Below are 25,676 nucleotides of genomic sequence, written 5' to 3'. Positions count from 1 at the left end.
GTGTTACTTGGGGATAGGTGGACAGGGTGGATTCATTTGGTCTAGAGGTTGATGAAGGTCAACATGTAAAAAGAAGAAGACTCATTTTGGTTGAAGCTAATAAGTCCAAATCGATATATGATGAAGCTATTACCACGAGTCCGGTCATTCAAAATACGTACACCTGGAAATAAAAAGTTCCTTTGAAAATAAAGATCTTTATGTGGTTCTTACACAAAGATGTAATTTTGACCAAAGATAACCTGGCCAAACTTTGATCGCAAGGAAGGTGAAAACGTTGTTTTTGTGATTAGGGAGAAACTATTCATCATTGTTTTGAGCGTGTCATTTGCAACATCGGTGTGGCCAACGGTTCATGTAGCATTTAACCTACCACCCCCAAGTAGCATGGCGAATATGTATGATAACATGTTGAGAGGAGTTTCCTCCTCACTTAAGGCACAAATATGTGTCAGTCTTTGTGTTTTACTTTGGGCATTACGAATTTGGGTGCAACCGACTGGGGATGGTTGCACGAGGTATATTCAACCGGCTTGGATGGTGATCCAATGATAAGATATGTGATTTAGTCACTGTATCTTGTCAGTGTCTAGTTGTTTTGAGCTGTGCTCTTTTGTGTGATGTACTCCCTCTATTTATTTTTAGTCCACATATAAAATTTGTCTACAGTCAAACTTTGTTAAGTCTGATCAACTTTATAGAAAAAATATCAATGCTCATAATATAAAATCAATACCATTAGGTGCATCAAACAATTAATTTTCATACTATATAATTTAGTATAGTAGAAGTTGACATTTCAAATATAAATTTGGTCAAACTTTGCGTATCTTGACTTCAACAAAAAAACTGTATGTGGAGTAAAAAGAAACGGAGAGAGTATTGGGTGTTTGGTATTTATTATTGGTCGACGCTTGGTTGTGTGCATCGATTGATGCAAAGGCTAGGGGTAAACCCTCCTTTTTGGAAGAAAAAAAAATGGTTTCGGAACTGGCAAAATGTTTAACTCCACTGTCCAAAACTAAAATTGTTCTAGGTTGTTAACTGCATGATGAACATATATACTCCCCACGACACTACATAATGATTAGTTGGGAATCATAGCCCATAATGCTGAAACGGATAAACCTCTATAATGATTACTGGGATATGATCTCTCAACAAATTAAAGTGAAAAGGCTCCCCAAATGCAGCTTTGCTTGTGCTTCCAATCAGAACTAAGATAAACTCAATCATCTATCCTGGGGATTAATGGCTTACAAGCGAAGCAAAAAACATCTGATTGTGTACCCTACCAAGCTCCTGTTCACAAGAAAGCGCCCAAAGCCAAATAGTTTTGTTCACTGATGATGCGGTACCTAAAAGCAAAACACAGGCCCTGACATGTAATTTCTTTCTGCTTGCTATTTTGTAATGAGTTCCTCAAACCACCTTCACATTCCATCTTAAAGGTCTATAGTGGATAACTCAGGATGGGAATGGGCTGACCGGGCCCTGGCCTTGGACCTGGCCCTAGTGGCCTCAGGGCCAATATAAGAGGCCACGGGCCGACCCATATCATGAATGGTAGTGGCCTCGTTAGCCCCATGGGTATTTCGGGTCGACCCAATTATTAGTGACGTGTGTTCCTTTTTTTTTTGTGATGTGCTGATAGCTAAAATCCTAATAGAGTAGTACGTAATCTAGGAATGGAAGAAAAAAATTATATGAAGATTCAAGTGGTCTAGCTGCTGCGTCCGTGCATTATATATGCATACATTCGTAGACAGTAGTAAACTCATGTGTTTTTTTTCTAGACATTTTTTTTAGAATCACCGGGGAAGGAGTCCCTCCACCTGAATATATTACTTAAAGTGGTCATAATGCCAGGAGAGTGATCCAGTTTATAAGGAAAACCGGATCGAAGACCTTAACAAAGTGACCCCATTTATGAGAAAAACCGAGCCGAAAACTAGACAAGTAACAAGTGTTACAAAAAAAGAGAGGAACAAGACGCCCAACATAAGGCAAGACCTAGCTAGCATACTAACCAGACCATGTATATGAGGGGTGCGCCGAGGGATCACAATACCAAGACTCTACAAAACAGCCTAACGCACCGCACCGGCGTGTGTATCAAACCCCACAGCACAACAGAGGAGCATCCACAATCAACGAGTGCCAAAACTTAACGCAAACCTTGTGCCAAAGCTTAACACGAACCTTGACTGAGAGCTCCGCCACGGAAGTTCAAGACGATTAGCAAGGCGGGGAGGCGTCATTGCTTCGTCATTGAGCAAAGGTGAACCAAGACGAGACCAAGAGACCGAGGCTGGCCTCAATAGAACAGGGTCATGAGCATGCATAGAAGCAGGCCGGAGACCACACGTAGGACAGCCGAAGAGAAACACCTGAAGAAGAAACACCACCCTCGGTCCTGAGCAGGCCGCACCACCACCACTAAACGCACCACCCACAACCACACACAGCAACAGACGCCGTTGTTTGGGTCTCCAAGACGACGCCTCCAAGAAGGTAGTGTTGTCGAGCACACAACACCGTCATCCGATCCGGCAAGCCCGATCTTGAGTTTTTACCGGAGACCACAAACAAAGAACTGTAGGTGCTGTAGCTCCACGACGGCACCTCCTACGAGGAAAACGACGTCTGTAGACGCCGCTGCCGCCGACATCAGCATAGCCGATGCAGGGTTCTCACCCGGAGTTTGAGCACATTCCTACAGCAATACGGCAGCCGACCACCACCGCCGTCGAACCCTCCAACGATGAAGAAGCACGACGAACCACCTCAGCGAGCCGCACCTTGCGGAGACCACCGACGGCCAAACTCAACACTAGACGCCAGATCCACCAATGGCCGGCCTGACGTAGAGCCACCGGACGCAACGCGAGCCACCGTGCCCCACCAAGCACCATGCCGGCAAGGAGCAGAGGGGTGCTGCCCGAGGCCAAGAACCACCATGGTTCCGGGCTGCAGCCATACATCAGGCACGCCGACGCGCCCCGCGCGCGCCACCGCACGTCTCCCGAAGGCCAGAACCAAAGCGCCCGTAGTGCAGACTGAATGCGGGGGGATCGAACCTTGCTGTTGCAGCACCTCCCACAAAGAGCCGCATCCGGCGCGACGCACACCACAAGACCAAAATCACCAGGAGAGGAGCACGGGCTACCACCCCGAAGCTCCGGATCCAGCCGCACGAAGATGCCACCCCGAGCTGCCACCACCAGATCCATCCGAAGTTGCCACACGAGGTCCAGCTCCAGATCCGCCCGAAGCAGCCACCGCCAGGACCAAACGGGGCAGCCCGCCACACAGCCGCACGAGCGTCGTCCCGCAGGAGGTCGCCGGCGAGGTCGTCGAGGTACTCCAGCCGCCAGCCCGTCGTAGTCACGCCGCAAGACCCCATGGCCGAGCCTCCCTCCACCCCAGCACCACCGCCCATGAGTGAAGCCTCGACCGCCAGATCTGGCCACGCCAGATCGAGCCCCCAAGGCAGCCTCGGGGAAGCCTCGCGCAGTCCACCACGCAGCCCCAGGAGCAGCCGCAGCCGCGCAGCACGCACGAGCGCCCGCCACTGCCACCCCTCGCCGCGCCGCCGCGCCTTGCCGTCAGCGTGCCGCCGCCAGCTGTACAGACATGCAACATCCGTGTGCCCGTGTGGGTGTGTCTAGCCATCGGATGCCGCTAGTACTACTAGTTGATATCGAATGCCACCGGCACGGCAGAGATCGGCGAGAGCGACGATTAGAACATAGTTGTCGTGAGATACGAGACCACGAGGTGGGCCGATCCCGCTGACCCAACGGGTCACTTGGTGCCGGCTCTACTGGCCCAAATTTTTTTTTGAGGCCAACCCATGTGACCCATCAGCCCCGAATTCTTGGGCCGGGTCAGCGACCCAGCGAGTCGACCCGGCCCATTCCCATCTTGATGGATAACCTCCATTAGCTTGATGCTTAAGAATTACAAGCATTGGGAGAACCAATTAACAAACTTTGGTGTTTGGGCTGACAGGTGAGAACAACGAAACAGGCTCTATGACCACTTGCGCTATAAATTTCAAGAAATAGTTGTTTACACATCACCTTACGTCACGGCACTTGACAATCTTGTTCGTCCCAAGAACTATGCAAGTCCTTCTCAAGCAAGTCCCAAATGACCATTGCCTTGTTCAGCCCATAACATTTGGTTTATTAGAGTTAGCCCCCTCTTATATCATTCTCTAGTCAACCCTGCATCCAACTACTATCATGGAACCAATCCTCCTAGGAGTGTACAACCACCATTGTAGTTCCCAGTGAGACCACGGCAACCGCGCCGCAATACTGGTCGTCACGCGAGCACACCACCATGTGCACTGGTGCATTGTGTCGGGCGCCGCCGCCGTGCGTTCCTGCCGGGCGGGGCAAAATTTCGTGTTTTGACCTTTTTGTCAAACAAAATCGGGATCTGGCCCCAGTTTGAAAACATTTCGAGATATGATCCTTTTGCTACCGCCAGACGCTCGGGCGGTAGGGTTGCATAGTCTACCGCCGCAGGTTCCGGTGGTAGGTGTGTCTGACGGCCGTCAAACGGTTAACGGCTGCTTACGTACCTACCGCCAAAGTCCACGACAGTAGCCCACACAAACCTATTGTCGAGTGCCCCGGCGGTAGGTTATCATAGTCCGCATGAACTTAACTACTTTGATTTTGTCTTCAATTTTTTTGCCATAGACATAAGAAACAATAAGCACAATTTCATAGACATAACATAGTTTGATCACATCTAAAAAGTTTTGCCATTACGGACTAAGAAACAAGTACCAAATAGCATAGTTTAATCACATAACATAGTTTTACCAAATAACATAACATAGTTCGAAGGCAACATAAGAAGTTTAACAAGTTCAACGGTCATCGACCGCATAAAAGGTTTCATCCATAGATAGCAATCAAACATGATGATCATCAGCAGCCACACGCATATATAGTTTAGATGATATCAATGACGATCATCATCTTCAAGCCTTGACGGTTGGTGTTCCTGATAGTAATAAGGATGGCCTGTCCAACATGAAGATTCTTGTCAACGAGGAAGCTCTTCCACCCACCCGTGCTTAAATGTGTGCGACCGTCCGTTTCCACGCCGTACGCACAAGTAGTGACGGGGCCCCTTGCGGTCAGGCGTATTCCAGCATAGCCTTCTTCATCAGCCTCGATGCCACAACTCTTAGATAGGCTCTTTGGCAATTTCTGAATAAGAAAAACATATCAATTAATAAGTATGGATTATCTAGACTATTAACAATTCCTTGGATTCTACACTAATCACATACCATGACATGTCGATCGATCATGGTACTTGTCAGACGGGTCACGAATGGCGCCCCGATCAACTCAGCACGTGGCAGAAAGTTGTCCCATAGGTTGCACACCTCCTGTTCGCTCAGCCTCACTCTTTGAGCACAGATGGCTTCCTCAAGTGGGTCTTCATAGTCATCATCCTCATCAAGTGGTGGTGGTGGCGCCATGTTCCTTATATAAGCATTGATTGGATAAAATTAATTAAACATCAATATTTGTTCTAATGCAAGCAAAACAAATATCTACAATATTCACACAATAAATCATCACATATGGCTATAAGAAAGACTAAACCTAGGGTTCATCTAGGTTCTAGGGTTCATCTAGGTTCTCGGATTCATCTTAGGTTCTAGGGTTCATCATATCAACCAGAGAGGGTTCCTCGTATGGCTATAAGAAAGACTAAACCTAGGGTTCATCAACTAGGTTCATCACATTGCAATCATCTAGGTTTAGGGTTCATCATATCAACTAGAGAGGGTTCCTCATATGGCTATAAGAAAGCGGATTGATTGACTCAAACTAATTGGGGGATTGGAGGAGCTTACCTTCCTCTTTCCGTAGCCATCTCGATACGCAAAATCCGTGAATCGACGAAGAAGATCGGAGTGGGGAAGTGGTGGAGATGAGAAAATGGGCGAGAGGAAGAAGAAGGCGGCTGGGTGGGTGGGGATTAGGGGTTGTGGTGGGGTGGATGGGCGGCTGGGTTTATAAATGCCCAAATCCTACCGCCATAGGGCGCGGCGGTAGCAGACCACAGCCTACCGCCATCAGACCCGGCGGCAGGTGCCTCCCCCCATGCCGATCTCCTGTGACCAAAAAACCGAGCAGCACAGCGGTAGGGTTGCGCAGCCTACCCTCGAGGCCCTGGGCGGTAGGGTCCTACACCAAGCTACCTGGCGGTAGGGTGCGCAACCCTACCGCTGCGCTGCTCGATTTTTTGGTCACAGGAGATCGCCGTGGGGGGGTGAGGCACCTACCGCCGGGTTTGATGGCGGTAGGCTGTGGTCTGCTACCGCCGTCTTGTATGGCGGTAGGGTGCCTGTGTGTGCATTTTTTGCACCTTCTAACTTCTTTTGTCTTCAAGTTTTGGCATACAACATTTAAACAGCATATGTATGACATATAAAGCACACAATGTATGATATATGATGCACACACCACAAATCTATAAATAAGGTAGGTTCGGTACATAGCAATTTAATGAAACAGTTTCACGAGCAAATTCATATGGTTCACGAAGCAAATATGCAAGTTTTTAGTTCAACGACACGGCAGCAACTTCAGTCCTTCCTTCCCCTCTTCGACTTTCGGTCCTCATTATCCTTGGATCGCTTCTCGGCCGCCGTCTTCTTGCGGGCCGCAGGACGTGCTTTCTGAAACGGGGATGGACTCTTCCAGTCCTTCTTCGGCACATTCCTCTTCTCACGCTGGGTTGGCTCAGTTGGTGGAGGTCCATCGTCATCATCGTACTCCTCCTCATCATCATCATCCTCATCGTGCTCTTCCTCTTCCTCACCATGTTCTTCTTTGGCGCCCTCTTCTTCTGCGCCCTCTTCTTCCTCTTCCTCTGCATCATCATCATCGTCGTCGTTCTCCTCCTCGTCATCTTGAGCTGCCCTAGACGACGAGGCTGCATGGCTCGATGAAGCGAGGCTACGCATCGGTGCAGGAGGAAAAACATCCTCGGTGTTTGTAGCGCACCCAAGCAGGACCACAAGCCGGCGTGCTTTGTTGACGTATTTCTGCAATGATAACGGAAGAATATATTAACTTCTCGAATGTCCAATGATAACGAAAATGAACTCTGTATTACCTTCACCGTTTCCCTCAACTTGTTCTCACTAGCTCGAGTCCCAGGGACAGGACTAAGCGCATCAGAGGCATGAAAAATGCTTTTGTTCAGCTCCGAAGACTGCAAAGTAATAAAATGAGTCAATAGCATGAAAAGCTGATTTCACATGTTGTGGTTCGAAAGAGGTAAAAACAACATACCACTCTGTTCATGAGGGGTCCGTACTCCCGAAACCCGCCTTGAAGCTGTCTGATGCTCTCGTTGTAGGCTTCATTCTCTGAGGCGTCATCGAACAGGTCTTCGGCATCTGCTGTCGTCCATTGGGGCCTCAGACGCAGACGATGCTTGATGCCATCATCGTACCACAGCATGTGATCCTCGTAGTCGTCCCAGTCAATCACTCTCCTCTCCGTGTCTTTGCGTCCTTTCCACTCGTTCCATTCCTGCACGTATTTCGCATGTTCGCCTTCCCAATCCGTGATTGATTGATTCTTCTGCCTGCTTATCCTGTAATGCATAAGAAAGAATGTAAAACATCCTTCTTGTATGAATGTAAAACATCAAAACAAGAACTTAGAATCGATGAAGACGGCTTGTGGTACTCAGTGGTGTAGGTCGTAGCCACCGGTATCGTGGCCGGCTGGTGGTGTGTGTTGCGCCTTACCAAATTGTGCGGCAACACGCTGTGGCAAGTGGTACTCCACGGCATAGACACAAATTATGGGCACGATGCACCGGAAGAGAAGTTGGTCCTGCTTGCACATGTTGTTCATCTCGAACCCCCACTCTCGATCATCACTATACGACCGCCAAGTAACCTATAACCAAAAAATGTTAGGATCAAGTGAAAGTGTTATCGAAACAATGGTAAGCTCAAGTGAAAATGTAGTTCTTATACCTGGAAAGGCGTGAGAGCATCAAGCTCGTTGCTGAAGACCTTGTACAAGGCCTTCGATTCGCCCGTGTAGACACGCACCACGTCCCAAGCGTATGCGACGGTCGGGTTTCGATCATCTTCGCATCTCCGCCATAGTCCGTCCATGCATGCGAGCGCAGCTTCTCCGGACGTCCCACCGGGATTCGCTCCCACATCCAAATGGAGAGGCCCCATACACATCCACACATACCGGACGTGACTTCCGCTCTCTGGGTCGCGTCGTCAAGCTATAAACCATGTTCAGATGATAAGATGTCAAAATGTAAAGCAGCACACGTCTGATATTTGAAAGAAAGTGATATTCACTTACCGAACGATATAGGTAGGCGAGTCCGGCGGCCCCCTAGCTGTACCCCGCTTCCCATTCCTTTAGGAAGTAGAGATACATCCATAGGGCAGAGTTCCCGGAGCAGTCCGGAAACACTACCTCCGTGAGAATGTACCAAAGGTAGGCCCTGGCGTACTGCTCCACCACCCGGGGCTCGGCATCTTCCGGGCATTTCCTCCGGTGCTCGAGGAGCCATGACAGCGGTATGCCGAAAGTGCAGTTGCTCTTAGCAGGGGGCACTCGCCGATGAGGCTGACAACCCTCTCGTGCCAGTTCACCCTCTCCACTCTTCCTGTGAGAGCACAACCCTCGAGCGGTAGTGCCGTAATCATCGCCCAATCCTCGAGGGTCACGGTCATCTCCCCACATGGAAGATGAAAGTTGTGCGTCTCTAGCCGCCACCGGTCGATCAAAGCCGTGAGAGCTGAGTGGACGAGCGTCGGCGGCTTACGCTTGAACTGCAGGACGAAACCCAATAGTCGGGCTCTCCTGAAGAACGGTGCGTACCGCTCATCGTACTCCATCTTAACCGTCGTCTTGTGAGCCCTCATCCGCAGTGGTGGCAGCATCTGTGAAAATCAATAACCAAAGCATAATTAGCATGGACATAATAGTTACAACTTGTTTTCATCAATTCGAAAGATTTGGTTTGAAATGGTAATTACCACTCCATTCTCAATGAAACGGGCACGGTGACGCTTGTCGAACCTAGGGTCAAGCATGGTGTACTTCCACCGATGTCGTCCGCAAGAGGTGGCCTCCTAAAAGAATTGCATAAGCATATCAAAAGATATCGATGCATAACAAAGGTTCATCACATCCAAAAAAAACTATGAGTTCAATCTTTGAATAATCATATATCTAGATTATCATGAACATGAACTAAATACAATACATATATCAAAAACAAAAACCATGAACTAGGGTTCATCTTGAGGGATTAACCATGTTTACTCCAACAAAATTCACTACTTGCATCATATAAGATCCACATGCATCCTATATCAAAACAAATATTTTCAATATTCATCATATATAAAAAAATTTAACACAAAAAATTATGAACTAGGTTCATCTTGAGGGTTCAACATTTGTTCTCCAACAATATCCACTAGTTGCATCATAGCATATCAACATGCATCATCATATCACAATATATTCCTCCAACATGCATCATATCAAAAAAAATCCTCCAAAAATAATATGAACTAGGGTTCATCTTCACATACCAACTAGTGACTAGAGTTCATATCTAACACAATATAACATCTATAATCAACCTAAATCAATCCTAGGGTTCAAAATATTTAAATCTAGTTCAAGAAGGGGGGTGATTTGAATCAAATAATGCGACGAATCGGAAGCTATTTGACTAAAACTAATTGGAGGGATCGAAGGAGCTTACTTTTCTTTCTTCGGGGCCATCTCGATCCGCAAAAATGGTGAAGAAACAACGAAGATCTGAGGGGGGGAGTGGAGGAGAAGAGAGAGGGGCGAGAGGAAGAACTCCTCTGTTCTTGGGGCGGGTGGTTGGGGGAGAAGGGGAGGGGTGGGGCGGCCGGCGGGCTTATAACTGCCCGCACCCTACCGCCGGGGTACCCGGCGGTAGGATCGGACAGGCTACCGCCATGACCGGCGGTGGTAGGGTGGGACGGAGGGGGGACGAAGGCCGTTAACGCTGCTGACGTGGATAAATATCCTACCGCCGCAGTGTCCAGCGGTAGCCTAGGTAATCCTACCGCCGGGCCTCCTGACGGTAGCAAAAAGGTTCAAATGTCAAAAAAAAATTCAAAGAGGGGTCAAATCTCAATTTTGTTTGACGAAAGGGTCAAAACACGAAATTTTACCGCCGGGCGGGGAGTTGAGTCCGCTGTGGTCGTGTGGATAGGGTGAAGGCGCGCAGCGCCAGCTTCGTCGTCCGCCCCCGGCGCGCGCACGGCAGCTACACGCCATCCCGCGCGCTGGCTCAACGACCCAGCGGCCGACGGGTGTCCCCGCGGCCACACGCGGCGCCGCTCCGAGAAGCCACGAGCCCCCCTACACACGTGCACCGGCGGCGCCCTCGCGCACCCTCGTGATCCCGGTAACCACGGGCGCGCGGGAGCAGGGGCAAGGCCACGGAAACCTCAAGGGCCAACATGCAAAGTGCGAGCTACAGTATTTTGCAGCCATTCTCTTCTTCCCACGCTCCCCGAAGCTTTTCAACCCCGCCGTCACGCTTCACAGACAAACCTCCCTCCCTCTCTCTCTTGTCTGTGGCTGTCTCCGGCCGGCAACCGTGAATCCTAGCTGCTCGCGACCAAAACCACCTACACCTCCCCGCCCAACTCCCATGCATAGCCTCTAGCTGTCTAGCAGTTTAGCTCCGGTCTCCGGGCTCCGGCCATGCCGCACCGTCGCCGCCTACACAGCCTCGCGCCGCTGCCGCCGCCTCCCCCTTCGCCTCACACCGCCTTCGACCTGTCCGAGGCCGAGTCGCGGCTGCCGCTCCTCGCAGACTACGGGCGGCTCAAGCCCGTCGACGACCTGTCCGCCCCCGCCGCGCCCCCGTCCGCGCACTGGAGCGCCGGGAGCGCCTTCACCGGCACCGAGCCCGCGACCGCCTCCACCTCCACGGCAGCGACGGGCTCCTCCCTGGCTCCCGCGTCATCCGCCGCGAGGGACGACACGTGGGTGCGCCGCTCCAGGGAGAGCTACTACCTGCAGCTCTCCCTCGCCATCCGCATCACCTCCGAGGCCTTCCTCGCCGGCGTCCCGCCCGAGCTCCTCCTCCGCCGCCTCGGCCCCGGCGATGAGGCGGAGCAGCACGCCGACGTCGCCGCCGATGCCGCCGCCGTCTCCTACCGGCTCTGGGTAATAGTCTCGCGGATCACGCTAATCATTACAAGTACCAACTGATAAATTAATCATGCAGTACGTCTCTCTTCTCCATTGATTTGTTTATGTCTGAAGCTATATGTATGCACATTGAAAATTGCAACTTGAGGCCAATCAAGGCGTGCGACCTTCAGCTTCATCATTGGCCGGATTTTTCTAAGCGACATGGTTATTGACCGGATGCGCTCGAGAAAATTATGTATTCACTGGGTTAGCAATGTGTGGGTGCAGGTGAACGGGTGCCTGTCATGGGGGGACAAGATCGCGCACGGGTTCTACAACATCATGGGCATCGACCCGCACCTGTGGGCGATGTGCAACGCCGACGAGGGGGAGGGCCGCCGGCTGCCGACGCTGGCGGCGCTGCGGGAGGTGGACGCTAGCGACCAGTCGTCGCTGGAGGTGGTGCTCGTCGACAAGTGCGGCGACTCCGTGCTGGTCGACCTGGAGCGGCGCGCGCTTGACCTCTACCGCGCGCTCGGCGCCACGCTCGACCTCGTCCGCCGCCTCGCCCTGCTCGTCTCCGACCACATGGGGTGCGTACGTCACCTCCTCCGATCGATTTTCATTTGATTTGCTTTCGAAGAAAAAGGTTAGCCTGGTCCGTGCCGATGCACGTCTCGCCCGTGTGTGCCCGTGCTCCCTGTGAGTGCGAGTGTGAGTGTGACCGTGACTGACCTTCGATAGACCAGTAGACATGCAAGTTGACGACCTGCTCGTCCGTGAACCTCGGAACCTGGGCACCGACGAACATGTGAACAACACTCCAATTTCAGAGACCACTTTATGTCTTAAAACGTACTAGTACATGCTAGACTCCATGGATCAAACGACCGCCATGGCTGGTCACGTTCCTGTCTGTACATCCATGATGTTATGCCATTCGTTACATTTACATACAACTTGAGCTTTGTTCAAAATTTCCAGTAATTTAATCTGAGCAGACAAATTTCAGCTAAATTTGATGGTGGTATTTGAAGGGGTGCATTGAGGTCGGAGGACGGAGACCTGTACATGCGGTGGAAGGCGGGCAGCAAGCGGCTGCGCAAGCAGCAGAAGAGCGTCGTCGTCCCCATCGGCCGCTTGTCCATTGGGTTCTGCAGGCATCGCGCCATTCTCTTCAAGGTCTCCGGCATTGCTTCACTTACCGTTACAATCCATGCTATGTTACTCTAGGCCAGCAGGTTATTTTCAGTCCAGTCATCTTCTCCAAACTGATGCAGGCTCTGGCAGATTTTATCGGCCTGCCGTGCCGAATCGCGCAAGGTTGCAAGTACTGCTCTGCGCCTCACCGCTCCTCTTGCCTTGTCAAAATTGAAAACGACATAAGATATTCAAGGTACATATGTGCCTTGTTTTTTTCAGCTATATACTAGTATATTTCAGGGCAGAGCTGAAGCAGTGAAGCTGCAGTCTGTTTTTAGCATGATTCTATGTTACTGATGGCTTACATTGACGAGGAAGTATGCTCAGTTTGCTTTGCAATTTTGCTGGTGCTTCTTCAGGGAGTACGTTGTGGACCTCGTGGTCGTGCCAGGGAGCATCTCCAACCCAGACTCGTCCATCAACGGCCAGCTGCTCTCCTCCGTGTCTTCCCCTTTCAAGACTTCTTGCACCGCAAGTTTGGAAAACTATGCGGCACCTGTTGCGGCTTGGAATCGTGCGATAGCTGACGATCGTTGCAACTCGATGTTCTCAGATTCTCAATATTCAGGTACAATCTACAACAGCATAATAGCTCAAAGATATCAGACATCTAGGCCATGCGGATGCACATACTGATTGACCGTGTACTATAGCAGTTGCTGGGGACAAGAACCCTCTTCAGGCAGACACCAAAGAGGGTGTGGTGCTGAAATGCGGTCAGGTCATGCAGAATGACAACTGCAACATGATGTCAGTGTTTCAAGTGCCGAAGCAATTGAAGGCAATGGAGCTCGGCACCAAGGATGTCAATAAGGAGAACATCCCTGGTCTTACACTGCCGAAACACCTGCTCGCTGAGTCATCTTTCGCCATGGATTGGCTTGAGATATCATGGGATGAGCTTGAGCTCAAGGAACGCATAGGCGCTGGTACTTGCTTAGCTTCAGTATTCTTATCAACTTGCTGCATTATGTGGATTTGATCACAGTTTACTGAAGTGCAGGTTCTTTTGGCACCGTTTATCGAGCTGACTGGCACGGTTCTGTAAGTACCTTAGACTTTTCCCTGTGGAGACCTTCTTTCTGTCCAATGAGATAAGTATCCTTTGCAGAGATCATGGAAATGAGGTTGTAGTTTTGGGTATGTAGGACGTTGCAGTAAAAGTGCTTACAGACCAGGGTGTTGGTGAAGCTCAGCTGAAAGAATTCCTCAGAGAGGTTTGCTTCAACATTTCTTTTTTGCATCGAAACTTTACTTACGGTTAGTATGGATCTCAACTGTCTTCTTTAATTCGGGACACTTTTGGACATTGTAGATCTCTATCATGAAACGAGTTCGGCATCCAAACGTGGTATTATTCATGGGCGCAGTGACAAAATGCCCGCATTTGTCGATAGTAACCGAGTACTTGCCAAGGTAAACCCACAATATGAGCTAATTCCCTGCATCAAACAGAATCGCTGAATCCTTATGCTGTGAACAGAGGGAGCCTCTTCCGTCTCATCAGCAAAGCTTCCAGTAGGGAAATACTTGATTTACGGCGGCGTTTGCGCATGGCATTAGATGTTGTATGTATTACAATACTAACTTCTACAGATAAGCATGCTCCTTAAACGTTACTAGTCTCCCTGAATGCGATATGAAGCATTGCTGTGACTGAAATGCAGGCAAAAGGTATCAACTATCTCCACTGTCTCAACCCTCCTATCGTACATTGGGATCTGAAGACACCAAACATGCTGGTCGATAAGAACTGGTCTGTAAAGGTTAGTTGGAATTCATCTTAGCATGATCGAAAATGGCTGCTCTGCTTTCGTCTCTTTATTTACTATCCTTGATATGACTGCAGGTAGGTGACTTCGGCTTGTCCAGATTTAAGGCGACCACCTTCATATCGTCCAAATCAGTCGCTGGAACAGTAAGCTTTGCATGACAGGCTGCTCAGTTAGTAACTTGCCATTACATCTTTTTGGATTCTTAATATAAAATTCTGGTAACTGCAGCCAGAGTGGATGGCACCAGAATTTCTCCGTGGCGAGCCATCCAACGAGAAATGTGACGTGTACAGCTTCGGCGTGATCTTATGGGAGCTCCTGACGATGCAGCAACCATGGGGCGGCCTAGGCCCAGCACAAGTAACCTTCCATCTCATTTCTGTTTTTTCTTATATGGTATAGAAAAAAAGGCGATATTCGTGATTCACTAGAGTAATATTTACAGGTAGTAGGGGCAGTTGCTTTCCAGAACAGAAGGCTCCCAATCCCCAAAGACACCATCCCAGAACTAGCTGCTCTTGTTGAATCCTGTTGGGCTGAGTAAGCAAATTTCCCATGACCTGCCAGCCACCTTGATCAAAATTTCAAGTGACGCCATCCATCAGTTCAGCCTACGTTTAAAACAAAATATCATCAGCGATAACACGATTTTGCTTTCTTTTCAGTGATCCAAGGCAGCGCCCTTCGTTTTCGAGTATTGTGGATACGCTGAAGAAGTTGCTCAAGTCGATGCAGGGATCCGGTTCATGACAGTCGATTCTTGGCCGGCCATTCTTTTTCTCTACGCTCTGTCGATTAAAGCTAATCCACAAGAAGGAATAAGGTAAGTTGCCTTCAGGCACATCACATGAGAGGGTAGCTGAAGCAGCACGAGCGCAATGCTGCATCGAGTATGCTGGCTCGTTTCCTGACCATTCATGTTGCCTTTGTATAGTTATTTGAGCTACAAATTCAAAGCTCTAGACGGTCAATGAGGTGGTTATGTAAAATGTCCTGAATGTGTCCAAATAGTTCTACTGGCTGAGCAATAGCACCGTCACTTTAGAAAAATGGGAGATAGATTTGATAACAAACATAACTGCTCACATGATTCTACGCCGAGTTCCCAATTTCCATCAAAGCATCCAACTGAACTGAACTTATATGAACTTCACAACAGGGAGCATCATACTGGAACTGAACATATCCAACTGAACTGAACTTGAATGAATTTCACAGCAGGGGAGCATCATACTGGAACTGAACATATCTCATCGTTTTTAGCATCGTCAACCAGTCCCCCTCCAATGTTTTTAACAGAAATTCCACCATTTCGGCAAGGAGAACGCATATCACGAGACATGACTATATATCATCTAGACCGATCGTTCCGTGGGACAAAATACTATTATCACGGACTACCTACATGGGACAAAATCCACCTCGCTTTGCAAGTTATACCATCCGCTCATCGGACAACATCCACAGTGTTTCGCAGATTACACGATCCGCTCGAGCTCCCGTGCGTAGCAAAGAGATCGCTTGATCATCTGATGCGCTTGTATGCCGACACGGGGTTGGACCTTCGCCATGTGGAAAAGGACCGAATGATTCTGAACCTCCCATTCATGTTGTATCTGCCAACATAAGGAGTACTTGTATAGTCAGGAAGTGGCAGCGTTAACAATCATACAATCTACCAGTACGCATATGGTTATGTCAGTAGAGTAGCAGCTTAGTGGTTTGCACTCGTGCCTCTAACAAGATGTGTTTTACCACCCTTTAAGTTATTCAGACGCCAACCATTCACTATGACATTATTCATCTCGAAACATGGTGATAGGACAGAAGACAAGAGAAACTATCAAATTAACAGTTACCTCTGATATGTACTCCAGAAGCTTTTGCTCAGAGGAAAACATCAGCATTTTTCTGGTATCATCCACTGGCAAGTGATCGTATGCCTGACCACTGCAATCAGCTATCTCATCTCTGCAAAAGAAGACGTAGAGAACACAATCAGGAACTTCACCACATGAGCAAACATAGAAAACATAATGTAAATTCGTTCACCTAACAGTTTCAGCAAGAAGGTCCATGAAGTAGAGGTATGTCTCATGTGGCACAGCTTGTCGACCATCAGTTAATCGGTTGTAGGTACCTTCCATAAAGGATTGCTCAAGCTCCACTGCATATTTGATGCAAGGATGGTCTAGGGCTCTCGGGGGCAGAAGTTCCAGCTCAGTGTGGAATTCAGCTACTCTGTTCTCAGCCAACAGCCTCATAAGATTAAGCCCCAAAATTCGATATTCTTCTGGTGATGGTGGGAGTATGCCTCTGATGAACAATCACAAAAGCAAACACAATATCAATAGCACTCGGCAAACATAAGTTCAGAAATACAGTGCTCCAGGATAGGATATCTAATGTGGAAATGATCAGCCGCATCTTTTAGCCACAAGATAATTGTGCTGCTAAAATTCCAGGAGGTGGCACAGATTAAGACAATTCATAAACGTATCCCCATTCCTCAAAATGTCGACTTGACAAATGACAAACAATGAGACCATGTGCTGACTGCTGAACGAGAAAATCTTAATAAATAATTGCATTTTGGTTACTTATATCAAGGGTGTCCTGCTGACACCTGCCATTCCTCACAGGTGCTGTGAGGAATAGAATGCTAAGGTACTGAATAGTGATTAAACAAAAGGTTAATGGTCACAACTTCCACCAGAATCAAATAGATTGTATCAAGGAAGTGCATGTCCACGATCTGGATGTTTGAAATGTCAATTGTTTTTTAGGAAAAACATAATTGTGTTGGCACAAGAAAATAAGAAAATTTACGTGCACAACTACATAGGATGGATCTATGCAGTAAGTAGGACCAAAATGTGCTTAAGTAGAAAACAAACCTTGTATCCATGTAGAAAACTTTTAGTTGGAAGAAGTTCCTCTCAAATGCATCTTGGTCCTTAACTTTGATGCTGAAGATAACAGCAAACTCGTATATGGCCCCTGAAAATTTCATGATCAGTCACCACAGCTAATTTATACAAAACGTAGATTGCAAAATGGTAAACTGCAATGCAGAAGTATAGCCAACAGTCTTAGAGGAGTTGGTGTTGTAGCATAAAAAATGCCTTCTGGAATTGCAGCTTTTAGTGAAATGGTAAATTGCAATGCAAAATATGTAGCCAACAGTCTCACAGTAGGACAGTTAGTCCACTACACGCTTGCAAAATGGTAGATTCCAATTAAAAATGTAGCATCAAGGAAAACGCGGACATGGCTTTCTCGAATGGTGCAAAGAACTTTTGTGAGTAACAACAATATTCTCTTCAGAAGAATGCTTTGTAGAACTGCAGAACATACATACAGAGCTCCATATATACATCCTTAAAAGAGTATCCAAAAAACACCTTCATCTGCATAGTACATTTCAAATTAAACAAAAGTCCATATGGTGAAATGATAAATTGCAGTGCAAAAATGTAGCCAGCAGTTTTACAATAGGACAGTTAGTCTACTACACACTTGCAAAATGGCAGATTGCAATTAAAAAATGTAGCATCAAGGAAAACGTGAACAGGGCTTTCTCAAATGGTGTAAAGAACATTTATGAGTGACAACAATATTCTCTTCAGGAGAATGCTTTGTAGAATTGCAGTTGTAGTCCACGACTAGCGAACATACATACAGAGCTCCATGCATGCATCCTTACAAGAGTATTCCACAAAACACCTTCAGCTACATAGTACATTTCAAATTAAATGGAAGTCCATATGCAGCATTTTAGGTTCCATGTATAGGAGCATTTCTCTTAAATTGGTTCAGAATCCCACCTTTAACTGAAAATAGAAATGGTTCAACATAATAAAGGACAGAGCACAGTTTTTTCCAAGAACAAGTGCTTACTTGCGAGTCTCAGCTCCGCAACTGCATTAGGTGTCCTCTCAAATGATGGTGGCATGCTAGGAAACTTTGTGAGGAGAACCTGAAATCAACGAAATGAGGAGACATGTCACCTGATAATAAACGCTGAATTTAGGTGAACCCCTGAAATTCAATACTGAAGCACATCACTTCATCCTGCTGTGAAGCCCCAAAACCAGCACCTACATCAGTGTTTGACATTGTTATTGTGGAACTGGATCTGCACATCTCCAGAACTGCAAGCCCTCGCCCCAACTCCTCTCCTCATTTCCAGCAAGCCGCGTCAAACCCTAGGCAGTAGCAGTACAGTCGGGAAATTTCAGGAACCAACGGGGAGCGCATCCCGAATTCCCGGTCCATCCCATCCATCTCCCAAACCTGATCAGACCCTGGTCGAAATTATCCTCCAATCGAAAAGGAAAACTCCCTGAAACTCGCCCAAAACCGCTCATAAACCCCATCCTTTACGCCGCGGAACACCCAAATTCTCCAAATAAACCATGCGCATCCACCATAGTGCCCCGGATTTCAGAAACATGGCGTATGCAGCGGACAAACGCGTCAATGTACTGAATCCCCCTTTCTCGTCACCACGGGAAAAAAGACGGATACGACGTCGAGCCGTGTGGAGGTGGGTCGATACCTTGAGCTCCGAGAGCAGGGTAGCGCAGGAGTCGAGCTCGTCCTCCGCGCAGGCGAGCTTGAGCCACGCGAACTTGCAGTTCGCCTCCTCCAGCTCCCGATCCATGGCGGCGGCAGCTTCGTCCTGCCCAGTTCCCCTCTCCCCCTCTCCCTCTCCGTTGGTCCCGGTGGTTTTCCTCGGTCGCTTTCTCCTGTGGGCTTTCTTGCGGGAGGAGATGGTGCCGCTGGCGTCGTTGCGGGGGTCTCGTGAACCGTAGGATGGGGAATTGACGGTTGCGATCCTTCCCGGGGTTAGTTGGTAAAACGGAATGGTTATGGAGTACCGTTGCGCCTGCAGAATACGTGTTCGCGCTCCGGTGGCGGATTTTGTGCACCCTCTAGGGTATGATTTGTTATTCAGTTAGCAAAAATATACCTATATGAAAATATACGGGATTTGATAAAAAAAACGTGGAGGTGCGGGGAATCGAACCCCGTGCCTCTCGCATGCGAACCGAGCGCTCTACCATATGAGCTACACCCCCGTTGTTGTTTCCTCCAAAACTAGCACTAACATATTCGGGTACGGGATGTGCAGAAGCTTATTACTGAAATATAATATTATTATTTGGATATAATTGCTAGCACGCTTGAGGAATGATGTTAACCAATGCACGCATGCCGCACACATATGCATGCGCGTGCAGCTTCAGGCACGCGATGGCTATCTTGTCGCATCCAACCATAATCAACTGTAGCCAACTCCTAGGGCGTGTTTGGGTTCAGTTTGCAACAATAGTTGCATTGCATGTTCATCTCCATTTAGCCTGGCTTTGGAAAAACAGCCTCATACGCAACATCTATAAATTGTGTGGTTGCCTGCATATGGGCTTCCTGCATTAAGGGATCTACTTTGGCACGTTGTTTGATTACCTGCATTGTCTCGGCGCACACAACTACATGATATTTGGTTGTCTGTATGGGGTATGATTAAGAGCTAGCACTTGCACTTAGCATAAAGGGTTAAGAGCTAGCAGAGGAAGAGGGAAAGAAATGCAGTATGCGCCGGACCATGACGAATGCGGTGGATAGTGGTTGTGGCGCCGTGTCCGACATGACAAGCATGGAGTCGTGGACGAGCGACCCCGTCGGCGGCACGGCGAGCGACACCGTCGGCGAACTAGTTGTGGTGCCCGCGCAAAGACAGTCGACAAAAGAGGAGAATGCAGTGCTCGTGTCATGGTATCGTCAGTGCAGTGGACGAGAGAGGAGGCCGAGATGATCAACACCGGAAACGACTCCAGTGTAGTAGGGCGAGAGAGAGGAGGCCAAGATGATCGACCCCGTCGGCGGCGCAGCGAACTGCAGTGTGCACGAAGGCAGAGGACACAAGAAAGTAGTGTGCGCGTCATTGCAGCGTCAGTGCAGTAGGAGGACACAGAGGGTAGGCCGAGATGAGCGACGCCGAAAACGACTCTAGTGTAGTAGGACGTGGGCAAGAAGATCGACATGGCGACGTCAGTGCAGTAGACTGTTGTTCCAAGAGAGATGAAGCTACGATCGTTGAAACCAAAAACTTACAACATGAATGTTGTGAGGAACTATGAAATTAGGCTGCTGGTTAAAGGAAATTTCAAATGATAGATCGTGCGCGATGAATCTGACAAAATTCGTACAGAATAGCTCCAAACGGAAAGACGAAATTAAGAACTTACGGCCGACGAAATTACGAACCGATCGGCTGAATGAAACCGTAGCATCGATGTGCATCTTTTTCATGTAGAGCTCACTTCAAATCGAAGCACCGTTGTGTAGATCTGAGAGGGAAGATTAGATAGGAGCTTACTTGAGGTTGAAAAAGATCTCACATAATCACCTCTCATCTCTCCCCTCTTCACTTGTGTAAGGGCCTGCTCGCTTGCGCTCAGCTCGGCCTGCTTCGCGAAAAACTGCCGATTCAAGCGTTTGCAACAAGCCAGACTCTGGACTGCTTTTAAAAAACGTGCGATACAGATCCAACAATGAAACTAGACAATCAAACAAGCCTCGTCCTTTTCGCGCAGGCCTGGTTGGGCTTGATGAGGGCAATCAAACACGCCACAGCGGCCACCGGCAGCTGAAATGCTGCGTTGTTGAGTGGTCTCCGGCCTGGTTCAGAACTGACTTTCAGACGCTTTCAGCCACCGTTGCCGTCCGCTCTCATGCACTGCACCCACGCGTCACGTAGGATGGATAGATAGAAACGCTGTAACGGCCCTTTACACCGCACTCTCGACCGTGTCGTTTTCGGTCACTCTAGCTTGAGTCATGTAATGCTGGGCAGCTAGCTTGCTTTGATTAACGTACCGTTGATTGGATTTCAATGCGGTCGCGGCCCGGCCAGGGTGGACCGATCGACCGGGTTCGATTCTTTTTTTCGGATATATTGAATTTGCGGTCTGGAACTTGAACAAACGCATGAAAAGTTGAGGCTCAAATTATGGGGATGTCTACTCTCTGCACATGTCAGTGTCATGCTTAGCTGCTTAGGGCAGGGGTCTCCTCAAGCATCCCCGCAAAATAAAAAGGGGGTCTCCTCAAGCTCAAGATAGGGACGGGGACAAGCGGGACGATATGATCGAATTTAAGTTGATCATGCTGTCACGTCGCTTGGTGTCGCTAGAAATTTTTGCTTGGGATCACCAGCCCAACTCCCAACCCTCCGCGACGTTCACTGTGCGCGCTCGTGTCTCTTGTGCGCCTCCGAGCTCGTTCGGCCTGGCCGCACGCACGCGCCACCTGCCTCCAGCCCAACCGTCTGTTGTGATCGATCTTCTGCGTTACTGCTTCGGAAGAAGGATTACGCGACCTCTGGCTCGAAGAGTTCTTGCAGGAAGATGGAAGATGAACGAAAGCTGTCCCAGCATCGGCGTCGCCGTAACTACGCAGTGCTTGTGCGTCCTCCGCGTTTAATCTCTTCACCCACCCCGGGCCGCAGTTCGTTGCCATTCTGGCCGAGTCGTGCCAGCTTGCTGGCCACTGCCAGTGCCATCTACGGCTCCAACGCACTGCATGCACGTGCCCTGCCCCTGCCCCGATCGGAGAAGGTCAGCGATGCTACACACACGGGGAGAATTTTACAGGATTCACGGGATGGCTTAGTTGGGATTCCTTGATTGGCCAAAAATCAGGATGAGGGGCTCACCCCCACTGAAAACAAAAATGCTACACCTACGTAGGCTCTTACTTAGGCTGGTCACAATGGGCAAGAACATAATCTAGTAACTTCACACTTTCCTAGACTATGTTACTACCTCTATAGTGGGTACGAACATCTATGTAGTGTCATGCAACAATGTATTTATTAGGTTATAGACTCATTGTTTCTTGGAGTGTGTGATGTTCCGGTAATTTAGCTAGTTACCACAAGCACTTCTCTCTTCATTAAATACGTGGCACATAAGCAAAGTTGTATTGGAGTGTGTGATGTTACTCCTAAGTTCCTCCCCACTGTGACCAGCCTTAATGTTACGTAATCTTCCTTGCTACAAACTAATCAGCCCCCCTATTTTCATGGGGTGGGCCTGGGCCGTTTTTACATCCAACCAAATCAGGCCACATAAGCTTTTACGTAAATTTCGTAAGAGCTTTTACGTAGATGTAGCAAAACTCCACTGAAAATCAGGGGGGAGAAGATTAGTTAGAAGGGTAGTCCGTGATAGGCCCGTAATCACCCCCTGCGTCTAGGATTTTTGTTTTCGGGGTATGGTGGCAGCTTGTCGGTTTGATTACAAAGATGGGCAGTGTCCTACGAAAATGGTTCTTCCCCTCCGTGCCAGGTGGCGTGACCGCGCCGGTACGCAGACCCCAAGCAATGAAGGCCTCGAATAATAACAAACAACTTCTCACTTCGTAAAGAAATATAAGAGCGTTTAGATCACTAAAGTAGTGATCTAAATGCTTTTATATTTGTTTACAGAGGGAGTGTTGGAAATATGCCCTAGAGGCAATAATAAAAGGATTATTATTACATTTCCTTGTTCATGATAATTGTCTTTTATTCATGCTATAATTGTATTATCCGGAAATCGTAATACACGTGTGAATACATAGACCACAATACGTCCCTAGTAAGCCTCTAGTTGACTAGCTCGTTGGTCAACAGATAGTCATGGTTTCCTGACTATGGACATTAGATGTCGTTGACAACGGGATCACATCATTAGGAGAATGATGTGATGGACAAGACCCAATCCTAAGCATAGCACAAGATCGTGTAGTTCGTTTTGCTAGAGCTTTTCCAATGTCAAGTATCTCTTCCTTAGACCATGAGATCGTGTAACTCCCGGATACCGTAGGAGTGCTTTGGGTGTACCAAACGTCACAACGTAACTGGGTGACTATAAAGGTGCACTACAGGTATCTCTGAAAGTGTCTGTTGGGTTGACACGGATCGAGAATGGGATTTGTCACTCCGTATGACGGATAGGTATCTCTGGGCCCACTCGGTAATGCATCATCATAATAAGCTCAAAGTGACCAAGTGTTTGGTCACGGGATCATGCATTACGGTACTAGTAAAGTGACTTGCCGGTAACGGGACTGAACGAGGTATTGGGATACCGACAATCGAGTCTCGGGCAAGTAACGTACCGTCTGACAAAGGGAATTGTATGCGGGGTTGATTGAATCCTCGATGTCGTGGTTCATCCGATGAGATCATCGAGGAGCATGTGGGAGCCAACATGGGTATCCAGATCCCGCTGTTGGTTATTGACCGGAGAGCCGTCTCGGTCATGTCTGCATGTCTCCCGAACCCGTAGGGTCTACACACTTAAGGTTCGGTGACGCTAGGGTTATTAGGAAGACATGTATGTGATTACCGAATGTTGTTTGGAGTCCCGGATGAGATCCCGGACGTCACGAGGAGTTCCGGAATGGTCCGGAGGTGAAGATTTATATATGGGAAGTTGTCATACGGTCACCAGAAAGTTTCGGGGGCATATCGGTATTGTACCGGGGCCACCGGAGGGGTTCCGGGGGTCCACCGGGAGGGGCCACCCCTCTCGGAGGGCCTCATGGGCCGTAGGGGGCAGGGAACCAGCCCCTGGAGGGCTGGGCGCCCCCCCTTGGGCCCATGCGCCTAGGGTTGGGGGGGAACCCTAGTGGGGGCGCCCCCCTTGCTTGGGGGGCAAGCCCCCCTCCCTGCCCCCCCCCCTCTAGATCTCATCTAGAGGGGGCCGGCCCCCTTCCCCCTTCCCCTATAAATAGAGGGGCGAGGGGAGGGCTGAACACCTGATCCAAGGCGCAGCCCCTCCCCTCCCCAACACCTCTCCTCCTCCGTTAAGTGCTTGGCGAAGCCCTGTCGGAATACTGCCTCTCCACCATCACCACGTCGTCGTGCTGCTGTTGGAGTCTTCTTCCTCAACCTCTCCTTCCCCCCTTGCTGGATCAAGAAGGAGGAGATGTCATCCGCTCCGTACGTGTGTTGAACGCGGAGGTGCTGTCTGTTCGGCACTTGGTCATCGGTGATTTGAATCACGCCGAGTATGACTCCATCATCACCATTCTCTTGAATGCTTCCGCACGCGATCTACAAAGTGGTATGTAGATGCAATCTCTCTCCCATGACTCATTGCTTAGATGAACTCATAGATGGATCTTGGTGAAACCGTAGGAAAAATTTTAATTTTCTGCAACGTTCCCCAACAGTGGTATCAGAGCTAGGTCTATGCGTAGTTCTCTATTGCACGAGTAGAACATAATTTTGTTGTGGGCGTAGATCTTGTCAACTTGCTTGCCGCTACTAGTCTTTTCTTGCTTCAGCGGTATTGTAGGATGAAGCGGCCCGGACCGACCTTACACGTACGCTTACGTGAGACAGGTTCCACCAACTGACATACACTAGTTGCATAAGGTGGCTAGCGGGTGTCTGTCTCTCCTACTTTAGTTGGAGCGGATTAGATGAAAAGGGTCCTTATGAAGGGTAAATAGAAGTTGACAAAATCACGTTGTGGTTATTCGTAGGTAAGAAAACGTTCTTGCTAGAACCCAATTGCAGCCACGTAAAAGATGCAACAACAATTAGAGGACGTCTAACTTGTTTTTGCAGCAATTATCATGTGATATGATATGGCCAGAAGTTGTGATGAATGATGAATGATATATTGTGATGTATGAGATCATGTTCTTGTAATAGGAATCACGACTTGCATGTCGATGAGTATGACAACCGACAGGAGCCATAGGAGTTGTCTTTATTTTTTGTATGACCTGCGTGTCATTGAATAACGCCATGTAAATTACTTTACTTTATTGCTAAACGCGTTAGCCATAGAAGTAGAAGTAGTCGTTGGCGTGACAATTTCATGAAGACACGATGACGGAGATCATGATGATGGAGATCATGGTGTCATGCCGGTGACGAACATGATCATGGAGTCCCGAAGATGGAGATCGAAGGAGCTATATGATATTGGCCATATCATGTCACTACTTTATATAATTGCATGTGATGTTTATTATGTTTATGCATCTTGTTTACTTAAAACGACGGTAGTAAATAAGATGATCCCTTATAATAATTTCAAGAAAGTGTTCCCCCTAACTGTGCGCCGTTGCTAAAGTTCGTCGTTTCGAAGCACCACGTGATGATCGGGTGTGATAGATCCTTACGTTCACATACAACGGGTGTAAGACAGTTTTACACATGCATAAACACTTAGGGTTAACTTGACGAGCCTAGCTGTACAGACATGGCCTCGGAACACAAGAGACCGAAAGGTCGAACATGAGTCGTATGGAAGATACGATCAACATGGAGATGTTCACCGATGATGACTAGTCCGTCTCACGTGATGATCGGACACGGCCTAGTCGACTCAGATCGTGTAACACTTAGATGACTAGAGGGATGTCTAATCTGAGTGGGAGTTCATTAAATAATTTGATTATA

General features: G+C 48.5%; 2 protein-coding genes and 1 non-coding gene across 4 annotated transcripts; 1 reads left to right on the top strand and 2 right to left on the bottom strand.

Moving 5' to 3' along the window:
* Positions 1 to 10,573: 10,573 nt before the first annotated feature.
* LOC119365407 (serine/threonine-protein kinase CTR1-like) lies at positions 10,574 to 15,213 on the top strand. Of its 2 annotated transcripts, none has more exons than XM_037631035.1 (15): positions 10,574 to 11,258; positions 11,514 to 11,818; positions 12,263 to 12,407; positions 12,506 to 12,621; positions 12,788 to 12,996; positions 13,082 to 13,357; positions 13,432 to 13,472; positions 13,577 to 13,645; positions 13,744 to 13,844; positions 13,912 to 13,996; positions 14,096 to 14,194; positions 14,278 to 14,346; positions 14,432 to 14,563; positions 14,649 to 14,743; positions 14,869 to 15,213. In XM_037631035.1, the coding sequence occupies exons 1-15, from the start codon at positions 10,791 to 10,793 to the stop codon at positions 14,951 to 14,953; spliced, it is 2,295 nt and encodes a 764-aa protein (XP_037486932.1). In that variant the 5' UTR covers positions 10,574 to 10,790; the 3' UTR covers positions 14,954 to 15,213. The 2 variants fall into 2 exon arrangements, with proteins under 2 accessions (XP_037486932.1, XP_037486933.1); XM_037631036.1 differs by having other exon boundaries at positions 10,575 to 11,258; positions 13,085 to 13,357.
* A 155-nt stretch (positions 15,214 to 15,368) lies between these two features.
* Positions 15,369 to 18,935, bottom strand: LOC119365408 (26S proteasome non-ATPase regulatory subunit 8 homolog A-like). Its single transcript, XM_037631038.1, has 6 exons — positions 18,765 to 18,935; positions 18,104 to 18,182; positions 17,101 to 17,203; positions 16,256 to 16,519; positions 16,063 to 16,174; positions 15,369 to 15,819 (listed from the first exon to the last, which is right to left on the bottom strand). The coding sequence occupies exons 1-6, from the start codon at positions 18,867 to 18,869 to the stop codon at positions 15,682 to 15,684; spliced, it is 801 nt and encodes a 266-aa protein (XP_037486935.1). The 5' UTR covers positions 18,870 to 18,935; the 3' UTR covers positions 15,369 to 15,681.
* A 279-nt stretch (positions 18,936 to 19,214) lies between these two features.
* On the bottom strand, positions 19,215 to 19,287 carry TRNAA-CGC. Its single transcript has one exon. It is a non-coding gene; the product is annotated as a tRNA-Ala (tRNA).
* Between the last annotated feature and the right edge of the window lie 6,389 nt (positions 19,288 to 25,676).

Source organism: Triticum dicoccoides, chromosome 2B, assembly GCF_002162155.2.
Source record: "Triticum dicoccoides isolate Atlit2015 ecotype Zavitan chromosome 2B, WEW_v2.0, whole genome shotgun sequence".
Taxonomy (NCBI): domain Eukaryota; kingdom Viridiplantae; phylum Streptophyta; class Magnoliopsida; order Poales; family Poaceae; genus Triticum; species Triticum dicoccoides.
The sequence above is the reverse complement of the archived record's forward strand: the minus strand, read 5'-3'. Positions and strand labels throughout refer to the sequence as shown.